The sequence below is a fragment of the Arachis hypogaea genome, chromosome 4, assembly GCF_003086295.3.
Source record: "Arachis hypogaea cultivar Tifrunner chromosome 4, arahy.Tifrunner.gnm2.J5K5, whole genome shotgun sequence".
NCBI lineage: Eukaryota > Viridiplantae > Streptophyta > Magnoliopsida > Fabales > Fabaceae > Arachis > Arachis hypogaea.
This window is the reverse complement of record NC_092039.1, coordinates 18,396,152-18,408,929: the sequence shown is the minus strand read 5'-3', so window position 1 is coordinate 18,408,929 and position 12,778 is coordinate 18,396,152. Positions and strand designations below refer to the sequence as shown.

The following is a 12,778-nucleotide window of genomic DNA, read 5'->3' as shown; positions in this document are numbered from 1 at the left end:
GACAAGCAGAAAAGAGTGTTTTGGTATTCAAAGAGCATTAGACACAGACAAATAAATAAGTTGGGAATAATATAATGAGAAGATAGTTAAGGTTTCAGAGTTATCTATTTTTTCGGATTATTTTTTATTACTAACTAATTTAATCATGCAAGATATAATTTCATGGCAAACTATATGTGACTAGGCCCTAATTCCTTAGACCTTCCTAATCTCCTCTAAAATTCATTAACTGCCAATTCCTTGGTCAGTTACTTCCAATTAGAGGGTAAAAATCAATTTTCAGTTTATATGCCACAAAAATTCTAATTACCTAAAAATAAGGGGATTATATGTCACGTATCCAATTAAATCCAAATAATTAAAATTTAGGATAATATGTTTCCAAGCTGTTGTTCAAGTAAAGAGCTTTTCCAAGTTTTACAAGAACTCAATTAGAACATGGGTCATACTTCCGTTCCACCCAATATTCATTAAATTAAGAGCGAAAATAATTATTGAAATATAGATCAAAACATGAAAAAATTAGAAAGATCAAACGAATTAATCCATTACAAATAGACAGAGCTCCTAACCTTAACAATGAAGAATTAGTTGCTCATGGTTCAGAGAAGAAAAAATAAGGGTTCTGGTAACAACCTGGTACAGTCTAAATGTACAGAGTTCCTATTTATTACTAATCCTAATAGGTTTAAAATCAAAAATTGAAACTAATATCTTTTCCTAAAAAATAAGATTTGAATTTAAATTCGAATTAATTAACAGATCTTCAGTTGATGGGTGGGGACCACTTGATTTGTCCATTCTGCAGCTTCTAATATGTATTTTCTGGGCTGGAAATTGGGTCAAAAACAGTCCGGAAATTGTAACCAGCGTCATTTGTATTTTTTTGCAGATCATGCATGTGACGCGTCCACGTCGTCCACGTGCTCGCGTCATTTGTGCAGATTCTAGCCCACGCATTCGCGTCAAGCACGCGATCGCGTCATTGCAATTTCTCCATTCCGCGCGGTCGCGTGAGCCATGCGTCCGCGTCGGTCTTCGCTGGTCATCTCTTTGGTTTCTTCTTTTTCTCTGCAGAAACTTCATCAAATCCCTCCGAATGCTACCTAAAATAAATAAAATTGCACAAAACTCAAAATAGCATCCATAGTGGCTAAAATATAATTAATTCTAAATTAAACTCAACAATTTAGATGCAAATTCACTAGGAAAAGATAGATAAGATGCTCACGCATCACAACACCAAACTTAAACTGTTGCTTGTTCTCAAGCCACCAAAACTAATATAAGCTTATGATGTGAATTTGCATGAGAATGAGAGTTCGATTAAGCTCGTGTCTCTTTTTATAGTGGGGTTTACAACTGCAATCCTGAATAGATTTGGCATCTCACTTTCCTTTGAATTAGAAGAATGTTAATGTCATCCGGAATTAGAATCCAGATAATATTATGAATTCTCTGATCTTTATATTTCAGTTTAATCCTTGAACACAGCAAAATTTTCTTTACTTTATTTTTCTTTTGGTGCTTTGCACCTTGAGCCTAGCCGTGACTTTAAATGTTTTGTCTCAAGAGTTACTTGACATAGAAACACCACAAGCACTTAACTGGGGAACTCTTTTTGAGTTCTGATTTTTCTTTTAATTACTCCCAGACAGTGGTGCTCAAAGCCTTTGGCATACTCTGTTAAATGCAATTGATCTCGACTCTAAGTGTTCTGTCACAAGGATTACTTGACACAATCACACCACAAGCATGTGACTAGGGAAACAACTCTTTGAGCTTTTAATCATGTCTAACCTCCTTAGTCATTGATGCTCAGAGCCTTGGACCTTGCTTTTATTATTATTTATTTATTTATATAATGATTTTTTTTTGCTGTTTCTTTTGCTTCAAGGATTAAATTTTTGTTTATTTCAGAGAAGTCATAATAATTCTCTAAATTCCTATTCCTTATACATCAACATCCCTTGATTCAAATTCAAATATGCATTGTTCATATCATGCATTCAAAAATCACAGAATATACCACCACATTTAAGTAAATAAGACTATTCTTAGAAATAAACTCAATTTCTCATGCAATACATCACTTCTTTTTCTTTTCTTTTTGGATTCAAGTTCAGTGAGTGGTACATGAAACAACCTTTTAGCATAAAAGCAATTAAAAGAAAACTAGTCCTAGAATTCTAACTAATAAAAGATCATGCAATAAACAAAGCAAAATAGCAGAAAACCAGAACATAACATAGAAAAAGAAAGGGGAAGAATAAAAATGAAAGGAACTCAACCACCTTAGTTATCCTAGCGGTCACTTTATTCTTCAGGTTGTGCTCCTCCGTGAAGATGATTCGCCTCCCTTTTGGTGCCATAGGAATAAACAGAAAAGCTTTAGGCGAAGCGTCAACACCAAACTTAAAGGTTTGCTTGTCCTAAAGCAAATAAGAACTGAAAATAGAGAGAGATAAATCTTATGAGGAAAGAAAAATAAAAGGATAAAAGAATAAGAGAGAATTAGGATTGGGAGAGAGAGAGAGAGAAAGAAAACTGGGCGGCGAACTAGTGTGGCGCAAGCGACGCGAACCGTGGGGCACGCGTTCGCGTGATTGCGTTTTAGTTAGTTGACGCGGTCGCGTCGGTCACGCGGTCGCTTGACCCAAGTTATGCTTCGGGCGCGAGTGCAGCCTCGCGCCTGCACAACTCTCTATTCGAATTTAAATATTTGCCAAATTAGGGTGACGCGATCGGGTGGGGCATGCGATCGCATGAGTGGCTTCAGAAGGGAATGACGCGGACGCGTCAGTGACGCGTTCGCGTGATAGGGATTATGCGTCTAGCACCAAGCCATCACCACTCCAGCACAATATTTGGTTGTGCACCCTTTTTACGTCGAAAATCAGTGCACGCGGTCGCGTGGGAGGCTAATATTCTCACATGACGCGGACGCGTCGGCGATGCGGTCGTGTGGGGCAATTTGTGCCACTGGCACGCCTCCAGCCACGCTCCAGCGTGAATCTCTGTTCGTTTTTATTTTCTCCCCTCTCCTTGCGACGCGGACGCGCTGATGCAGTCGCGTCGCGTGGCATTTTTTTTTATAGCTTGAGGTGTTCGGTTCCTGGGAGAACATAGCTGCATGATCAAAAAAATTAGTAAAAATTCAATAAAAATCAAATAAGAAAATTACTACTACGAAAAATAAAAATAGCTAAGGATACAAAATTATCGGGTTGCCTCTCGACAAGCGCTTCTTTATCGTCACTAGCTTGATGGTCAGCTCCTCTAAAGAGGAGGATCATAGGGGCTCAGCTCTTCACCCCTTACTTTGAACTTCTTTCCTGTGTCTCCATAACGTAGCTCAATATGTTCTAGAGAGAGGATTCTGATTACTGTATAAACCCATGCTAGATTGCTGGTCAACACTACCTTCATTCCTGGGGAGAAACCTTCAGTGGGGATCTTTTTGTTTCTCTATCCTCTGGGTACTTTCTTCTTTTTGGGAACCTCTTCCTTGGTAGATGATGCATTTCTAACACTAAACTTAAGTTTGATGTCAGGAGGAATTTTATTGACTGTTACCAAGGGAGGTTTGAGTTGCAGATTCTGCTGTGTATCATCAGGCAGTTTTTGAAGGTTTAGATCAATAAGCTCAGCCTGCATGCACCTCTCTTCTTCACCTGTTGGATGTATATCTTTGAAGACATGAAAGACTAGTTGCTCATTATGCACTCTAAGCACTAATTCACCCACTTCTACATCAATCAGAGCTCTTCCAGTGGCTAGGAATGGTCTTCCTAGAATTATAGAGGCATTCTCATCCTCCCCTGTATCCAGAATCACAAAGTCTGCTGGGAGGAAGAACTTACCTACTTTGACCAAGATATTCTCCACTAATCCGTATGCAGGCTTCATAGATTTATCTGCCATCTGCAATGCTATCTTTGTGGGTTGTGCCTCTTGGATTTGCAGCTTTTTCATCACAGATAAGGGCATTAGATTTATGCTTGCCCCCAGATCACATAGGGCTTTCTCAAAGGTTGTGCTCCCAATGGTGCATGGAATTTGAAAGCTCCCTGGATCTGGCATCTTCTTTGGCAAGTTATTCTGAATTACAACACTACATTCCTTAGTCAGGACTACTGTCTCATCTCCCTTTAAATGCTTTTTCTTTAACAACAGCTCCTTCATGAATTTGGCATAGATAGGCATTTGCTCCAAAACCTCAGCAAAAGGAATCACTACAAGAAAAACACCCATTCAGGTACACTTGAAAAGTGTAGTCAAAAGTGAAAAAAAATGATGCCTTAGGCTACGACTACGCTTTTTGGGCTACGGCTACGCTTTTTGAGGTGATTCCTATTCGGCCGTTGCCTATTCTCAAAGGCTACGCTTTTCTGCAACAAGGGCTACGCTTTTGGCGTTTGGGAATAGGCTACGCTTTTCAAGTGATGCTATCCAGGATCAAAGGCTACGCTTTTCAGCTTTCATTTTTCCAGAATAGGCTACGCTTTTCAACGCTACTGCATCACTTGTAAAGCGTAGCCACATTGTATACCATAACTACTTTTTATAAGCGTAGCCTTAGATCCCTCTTTTTTTTTGTTTTGTATACTATAGCTACTGCATATAAGTGTAGCCTTAGGTCTCTCATTGTTTTTTTTATTTTCTATATATATATATATTCTAATAATTTTTTTTTCTAAAACCTAATATTTAGTAGTATGATTATATAATCCTATTTTTTTAAATTAAATTAGTCAAAAATTATAAAATAAAAATAAATACATAATAATACCATACAATATTCTTTAAATAATAAAAATTATCCTTTAACAAAATATATTTATAATGAACTAAAAATATTGGGATGATCATAAATGAGTATTCATACATCTCACACTAAATTAAACATACCCATATCAAAATATACATTACACCACCTAGAATTTACTACTAATAAACTATAAAAAACCAAAATATTGTATCCTACATAAGTATCTTCTAATAAAAATTATTAACCTTCTCATAGATGAGAAAAAAATCTTGTTCTTTAAATATCTTGTTCAACGGAAGATCGTATTTGGGAGATTTCTGGTTCTTCATCTGCCTCAAATCCCACATACCTGGGAATTGCATTTCATCGTCTTTGGAAATGATATTTTAGAAATAGTAGCAGGCAAATCTTCAGACAGAACCTAACAAGAGTATAATTAATAATCAGCAATGACATTTTCTTACAAAGTGTAATAAAGTAATAAACACAAATAAATCATAGATGAATACATGAGCCATTGGTCTGAACATATCCTTGTGTATATCTCAAGGGAATTAGCCTGAAATTTTCCTTTTTTGAGTTTTTCAGTCCTCGCTCATTCTATGAATAAGGATACTTCTTTATAAACCTTATACAAATCTAATGCTCCCCCTAACATCAAGTCTTTTATTTAAACTGCAGTACACAATTGTATTAACACTTAACAATAAAGACGAGTTCCCTAATAAACTACACAAGATTATTTCCCCTCACATTTGTGTAATGTCTAGTACTGCTTACTCAGAAATTGTATGACACTTGTTCTTTCCTTGTTTTGATGCATTTCCTTATGGAAATGAGGAAACACATTTTTTGGTATTTTATGTTGTGTGTCCTGGCTCTGTGGTCCAGATCTTAAGGGTTGAATTTCTTGGGCATTTTGCTTCAATTTGTTTGAAAAGTTCAGTTGACTCTAAATCATTTTGAAATTATTTTGTTAAATATGTGTTACTATATGGAATTATATATGTGGTCTAGAATCAAAGCTACCTGTAGGTTTAAGGAAAAAGCCACATAAATATTTGATATATTATATTAACCATGGAACTTGCATCCTCGTAAAAAAAATATTAAACAAACATAGACGGCAAGATTTTTTAAGGATAATGAATAGAAAAACCTCTAAAGAATATCTTGAAAGCTCCTTCACACGAGCATAAACATATTCTGTTTTTCCTGCAATGTCAAGAAGCAAAAGTAGCATATTAACAGGAAAATTGACTGGAAATTTAAATTGGGAGAGAAAGCATAATCTAATAGCATAAAGTTTCCTTTCCATAAAAGCAGCAAATGATGATGCATCAAGCCAATTAATTTTTCTGCATTATGAACTAGTGGCTATGCAAATGTATCGTCACGAAACCACTTATCACAAAAACTTAGACTGTTAAGTAAAAGCACATGAATAGTTATATATCTAACAGCATCCTCATATGCAGCCTTTTTAGGCTTAAAGCGTGAATTACCATAAGTCTATTTTTTGCCTTGTGCTGAAATTCTATCCTGTTTTTTGGAAGAATGGGGGCAACAAGAATCAAACTTGAGACCATTGGTCACAAAAGCTATGATACTATATCATGTAACCACTTATCCCAAAAGTTTAAGCTAGGGAGAGACCCATGAATGGTTATATATCTAACATGTATTTGTTTTTGTATTCTTTTGAAGAAAAAAAATCATATTGGACCACTACAAAAAATGGAAAAGAAAAAAGGAAAGGGGGGGCAGTCCTTGAGGAGCTACAAACAACATAAAGCATCAATCTGAACTACTTACAACTCATAACAATGTACTGAGTACAACAAAAACACAAAATAATATACTGAACAGGACCAAAAGAAACACAATCAAACCTACAACACAACTGCTTTGTCTTCAGATACTCACCATCAACCTTTCGGTATACCAAGTCCAGTGGAACAGAATATCTACGGGAAAATCCTTCAATGGCCTGACATGAAATAAAAAAAATTAAGGCAGAAGTAGTTGACTGCAATTCATGATTATAAAACTACTCAGACAGAGTAAAACCTTTGTTGGATTTCCTTCATGATCAAACAATTTTGAAACTGGAGGACCTCGAACCTCAACCTCCACTTCTGCTTGTTATGTGGAAAGATTTTCAATGGCAACCTGTGGATTTCAAAACAGGAAACAGACACAATTAATATATGTTTTACTTCAACATTTCTAGGTATGCATTGTGATAACAGCTTATAGAAAATTTCTCATTTTGTGTACCAAATCATAAGTTGGAACTTCTGCAAATTCATTTGCATTATATCTACTAGTTGGGTATTACCATATATTGTGCACATATTGTTCTTTGTCCTCTCTTAAATATTCACGAGAAAAAGAAGAGAGTGCACAACAGACATTTTATCACATAAAGATATTTATAAAATATATTACCCAACTACACCCAGGTCTGCATGTTACAACTAAAAAAAGAAACCAAAACAAAACAAAACAGCATAAATTCTCACCAGAAGTGTTACTGGTAAAGAGCACATTTACAAATTGCTGAAGTTCTACCCACCTGGCTAAAACCATCGAGGGATCCTTCTTGTTTAGATGAGCATCCCCTAATCTTATGTTAGACTGCAGAATCTTTCTCAACAAAACAGTATGAGCATGCTCCGATACCTACAAACACAATTGCCCAAGTCCAAGTCAATAAGGTGATTGTAGAATAAAAAAGATAGTCAAGTATTCACAAAACAATGAAAGGACTAAAAAGGAGTAGTTATACTTTGAATGCCAGCAATTTACAAGCCTTATCCCATTAAATGAGATTAGCTAAATTGAAAGGGTAAGTGCGTTCTTGTGATAAACCAAGAAAGAAACTGGATTTACATTTCATCCTTATATCCTCCCTTCACATTACCTTTACATCCTACTGGCTTGCTTTCCTAAGAATGGCCCGCATGAGTCATGATAGAATTTTCTAACAAAAATCCTTCATTTTCCAATCTATATATATCTGCTAACAATTTCATAAGTACATTTTTCCTACATTTATATCCCACAACAATTTCAAATTCAGAGTACTTCCCTAAACCTATACCTTGCATTAACAAACTTTGGAAATATTCCACACTCCACAGTAGAAGCAAGAACATGGAGTACAAACAAAGAAGATAGAGAAATAGTACAACTCGTTAACAGTCTTTATTTATTATTCACACTTACCATATCACCTCCTTTAGTGGAAGGGCAGAATTTGATTGGTGGAACAAAAATATTCTCAAGAAAGAACATTGAGTGACCTGCTTTCTTTCCATATCCCTGACCTTGAATATCATTAATATAGGAACAGAGTCGAACCTCATTTTTTCACAAAAGTTCTAACGTCATTTTAACCTGTAATTTGAATAGAATTAATATATGATTCTAAATTTTCCAACAGTATGTGAAACTTTTCAGTGTCCGGCTGACACTTTACATTGAGGTTAATTCAATATTTGGAAGAAACTAACTTGATATAGAAAGGACCAGAAAATCAATTTTGCTCAGCAAGCTTGTAAGACAACTTGTACCTTTTTGAATCACTTTTCTTGGTCCCAGCAGATTTGATATCCTCTTCATATGTTGTATCCCTGTCATCGGTTATAGTCTCAATTGCCAAACCTGCTGGTACTTAGTAGAATTGAAAGAAAAAGAAAACTAATAATAAGCAACAAATAGAATAAGCAACTCATCCTGGTATTCCTGTGCAGCAACTAATCATGGCCAAACACACCTGTGTTAATGGAATAAAACCCCTAAATTCACGGGTTCTCCTGCGCTGCACAATAGCATGCATGTTCATCAATTCATGATGTCACAGATTATTGTACCAAACCCCCAAATTGAAACCTAAATTCAGAACCCTAACCTCGCGAATGAAGAAAGCTTTCAGTTGAGCGCAGAGTCTTCGAGATGTGACCCGCAGCGAAGAGAAGCGACGATGAAGATGAGTGGGGAAGATGAATGAGCGCAGAGTCTTCCTGGAGTGGTGAGTGGTGACGCCGTGAGTGGTGAGTGGTGATGGCAAACACTTTTCTCTGATTTGGGTGTGATGACGGTGGTGAGGGCGGCGCAGCGACGATGGTAGGGCGGCGCAGCGACGGTCAGTAGTGCAGCAATGTGGAGAGTGGTGAGTGCGGGTGAGTGGTGAGTGGGAGAGGGTCAATGGCGAGAGTGAGAGGGTCGATGACAAGAGCGAGAGTGTCAACGACGAGAGTGTCAACGGCGAGAGTGAAAAGAGTGAGTGGGGGCAACGATGGTGAGCTTTGGAGGCAGGGTTTCCACTTCGACGACGGTGCTTGTGGGGATGAGGGTTTCTGAAAGGGGATGAACCTGCTTGTGGATGTGAGTGATTTGGAGGGAATTTTACTTAGTGTATGAGTTTGCTTGTGGAGGGAATGAACAAAAATTTTACTAAGTATTTGTTTTCAGAAGAAGGAGGAAAAAATTTCACTAAGTGTTAAGTTTTTTGTTCTAGATATATTAGGCATCACTTTAAAAATGAACCCAAAATTTAATAAATAGGCTACCCTCTAAAAGCGTCTCCTTTGATACAAAAAGTGAACCTATAGATATCAACCTACGGCTACGCTTTATAAGTGATTTCTATAATACCTAAGGCTACACTTTTTAAATGATGCTGCAATTGTGTATCCTTTTCTCTTATAAAAAGGCAACATGTGGAAAAGCGTAGCCTATTCATAGAATAGGCTACGCTTTTCAAATGTAGCTTAAAAAAAGTGTGGCTGAATGGGTATTTTTCTTGTAGTGAATATTGATTTGTAACTTTCTGAAGATTTCCAAGAACTTTGAGAACTGCTTATCCTTGGTCTCCTTTTGAAGTCTCTGAGGATATGGCATCTTAGACTTGTACTCAGGAGCCTTTGGCAGTGTAGGATAAGTGTCAAGAGAGTCTGGGAATGGGTTGTCTGCACGCTTTGGAGGGGCATGCTCTACTTCTTCCTTTTTCTCCTCTGGAGCATCATTTTCAACTAGCTCTTCATTGACCTTGGTCTCAGAACCAGCTACTTTACCACTTCTTAATTGAATAACCTTGCAATCTTCTCCTAGGTTCACCACTGTATCACCTTGAAATGTACTTGCAGACCTCTCAAGTATTTGGTTGCTCAGTTGACCCACTAGCACTTCTAAATTTTTAATGGAGGCTCTGGTTTTCTGCACTTGCCACTTGTCCACTTATCACAGTGATAGCCTTACTTCCTCTCTTGGATTTGGAATTGTGTTACTAGAAAGGCTATTAGTGGTCCTCTGATCAATTTCATTAACTCTGGTGGCTATTTGACCCATTTGAATCTCCAAGTTCTTGATGGATGCTCTGGTTTCCTGTCTAAAACCTGTCAATATTACTTCCAAATCATTGTTCTGTTGGAAACTACCCTGAGAATTATTGTTGAAGTTCTGAGGTCTCTGAGGTTGATCCCTCCATCCAAAATTTGGGTGATTTCTCCATCTCTAGTTGTATGTCTTAGAATATGGGTCATTGTTGGGATTTCTAGGACCACTCCCCATGTAACTGACCTGTTCAAAAGAAGGTTGAGCGTAATCATAATTATCATTTTGCACAAAATTACCTGTCATGTCATAGGAGACTTCCTGTGGTGGATTTTGGGTGTTGATAGCTGAGACTTGCATGCCACCCATCTGTTGAGTAAGTAGATTTATTTGCTGAGACATCAGCTTGTTCTGAGCAAGAAGAGCATTAATAGCATCTACTTCCAACACGCCTCTCTTCTGAGGGGTTTCAGAATTCACAGGATTCCTGTTAGAGGAGTATAAATATTGGTTGCTTGCAACCAATTCAATCAGCTCAATAGTCTCCTCCGGTGTCTTCTTCTTGTGCAATGAACCTCCTACAGAATTGTCTAAGCACATTTTGGACATTTCACCCAAGCCTTCATAAAATATGTCTATTTGTGTCCATTTGGAGAACATGTCTGGAGGGCATTGCCTAGTCAGTAGTTTGTATCTCTCCCAAGCTTCATACAGAGTCTCACCATCCTTTTGTCTGAAGGTCTGAACCTCCATCCTAAGCTTAGTCAGCTTCTTTGGTGGGAAAAATTTTGTGAAAAACTCAGTAACTACTTTGTTCCAAGTATCCAAACTGTCCTTTGGTTGAGAATCTAGCCATAGTTTTGCTCCATCCCTCAGAGTAAACGGGAAGAGCATTAATTTGTACACATCTGGGTTCACTCCATTTGTCTTCACAATATCACAAATCTACAGAAAACTTGAAATAAATTGATTTGGGTCTTCGTGGGGAAGACCATGATACTGGAGTTTTGTTGTACCAAGGTGACCAGTTGAGGCTTCAACTCGAAGTTGTTCGCAGCAATAGGAGGCACTACGATGCTTTTTCCATAAAGATCTGCGGTAGGAGAAGAGTAAGAGCCAAGCACTCTCCTTTGTTGCTCATTCCCATTCGAGTTTGTCGCATTGAGATTATCAGCATTGTTAGCATTCATAGTGGATTCTGCAGCCTTGTACAATTTTGCCTGTTGTAAACGTCGCCTGAAAGTCCTTTCAGGTTCAGGATCAAAGTCTAAGAGATGTTCTTTGTCTCTGTTCCTGCGCATAAACAAACAGAAAACAAGAAAGATTGGGAATCTCTACGTCAGAGTGCAGAGAATTTCCAGTGAGGTAACTCTGTGTAAAGAGATAAAAATATTGAATAAAATAAATAGAAGAAAAATAATAAATAATCAACACCAAACTTAATTTCAGAAATTAAAAACAATATTAGTGCTATTTATTTAAAATTTTTTTTTTTATTTTTTTATTTTTTTTAGAATATAAAAATTAAAAAAATAACAAAAAAAGAACAAGGTAAAAACAAAGGAAAAAATGAAAATAAAAAGAAAAAAAATCGACGAGGTTTTTTTTTATTTTAAACGGAAGTAAAAAAAATAATAAAGAAAACGGGCACAGCGGGGCGCTAACGAAAAAAAACAAGGAAATTTAAAAAAAAAATTTGAAAATTAATAAAATAATATTTAAATAAAATTAAAATTAAAACGCCTAATCTAAACAATCAAACAACTAATAGTTGTTAATCACAGTTAATCCCCGGCAACGGCGTCAAAAACTTGGTGCGGTTCTTGTAACCCACACTTACTAACCGGAAAGTGCACCGGGTCGTACCAAGTAATACCTTACGTGAGTAAGAGTCGATCCCACGAGGATTGATGGATCAAGCAACAATAGTGTTTGATAGGATTAGTCACGCAAGCAGAAAAGAGTGTTTTGGTATTCAAAGAGCATTAGACACAGACAAATAAATAAGTTGGGAATAATATAATGAGAAGATAGTTAAGGTTTCAGAGTTATCTATCCGGATTAATTTTTATTACTAACTAATTTAATCATGCAAGATATAATTTCATGGCAAACTATATGTGACTAGGCCCTAATTCCTTAGACCTTCCTAGTCTCCTCTAAAATTTATTAACTGCCAATTCCTTAGTCAGTTACTTCCAATTAGAGGGTAAAAATCAATTTTCAGTTTATATGGCACAAAAATTCTAATTACCCAAAAATAAGGGGATTATATGTCACGTATCCCATTAAATCCAAATAATTAAAATTTAGGATAATATGTTTCCAAGCTGTTGTTCAAGTAAAGAGCTTTTCCAAGTTTTACAAGAAATCAATTAGAACATGGGTCATACTTCCGTTCCACCCAATATTCATTAAATTAAGAGCAAAAACAATTATTGAAATATAGATCAAAACATGAACAAATTAGAAAGATCAAACGAATTAATCCATTACAAATAGACAAAGCTCCTAACCTTAACAATGAAGAATTAGTTGCTCATGGTTCAGAGAAGAAAAAATAAGGGTTCTGGCAACAACCTAGTACAGTCTAAATGTACAGAGTTCCTATTTATTACTTATCCTAATAGGTTTAAAATCAAAAATTAAAAATAATATCTTTTCCTA

At 36.5% G+C, this 12,778-nt stretch overlaps 1 protein-coding gene across 5 annotated transcripts; it reads right to left on the bottom strand.

Moving 5' to 3' along the window:
• Window positions 1–4,819: 4,819 nt before the first annotated feature.
• Window positions 4,820–9,310, bottom strand: LOC112796436 (uncharacterized). 5 transcript variants are annotated; one of them, XM_025838877.3, is made up of 9 exons: window positions 8,688–9,310; window positions 8,553–8,597; window positions 8,350–8,443; window positions 8,003–8,173; window positions 7,350–7,456; window positions 6,842–6,943; window positions 6,698–6,761; window positions 5,931–5,986; window positions 4,820–5,192 (listed from the first exon to the last, which is right to left on the bottom strand). In XM_025838877.3, the coding sequence occupies exons 4-8, from the start codon at window positions 8,069–8,071 to the stop codon at window positions 5,957–5,959; spliced, it is 372 nt and encodes a 123-aa protein (XP_025694662.1). In that variant the 5' UTR covers window positions 8,072–8,173; window positions 8,350–8,443; window positions 8,553–8,597; window positions 8,688–9,310; the 3' UTR covers window positions 4,820–5,192; window positions 5,931–5,956. The 5 variants fall into 5 exon arrangements, with proteins under 5 accessions (XP_025694662.1, XP_025694661.1, XP_025694664.1 ...); XM_025838876.3 differs by having other exon boundaries at window positions 8,350–8,440; window positions 8,688–9,273; XM_025838879.3 differs by having other exon boundaries at window positions 8,553–8,592; window positions 8,688–9,270.
• Between the last annotated feature and the right edge of the window lie 3,468 nt (window positions 9,311–12,778).

Bases quoted from the DNA above. Each gene is read 5' to 3' on its own strand.
- LOC112796436 (XM_025838877.3), bottom strand. From the start codon at position 8,071: ATGTTCTTTCTTGAGAATATTTTTGTTCCACCAATCAAATTCTGCCCT. The intron at 6,944-7,349 runs GTGGGTAGAACT...TGAAATCCACAG, and splicing joins CCCTCGATGGTTTTAGCCAG to GTTGCCATTGAAAATCTTTC. The intron at 5,987-6,697 runs GTGAGTATCTGA...TTGACATTGCAG, and splicing joins GGTATACCGAAAGGTTGATG to GAAAAACAGAATATGTTTAT.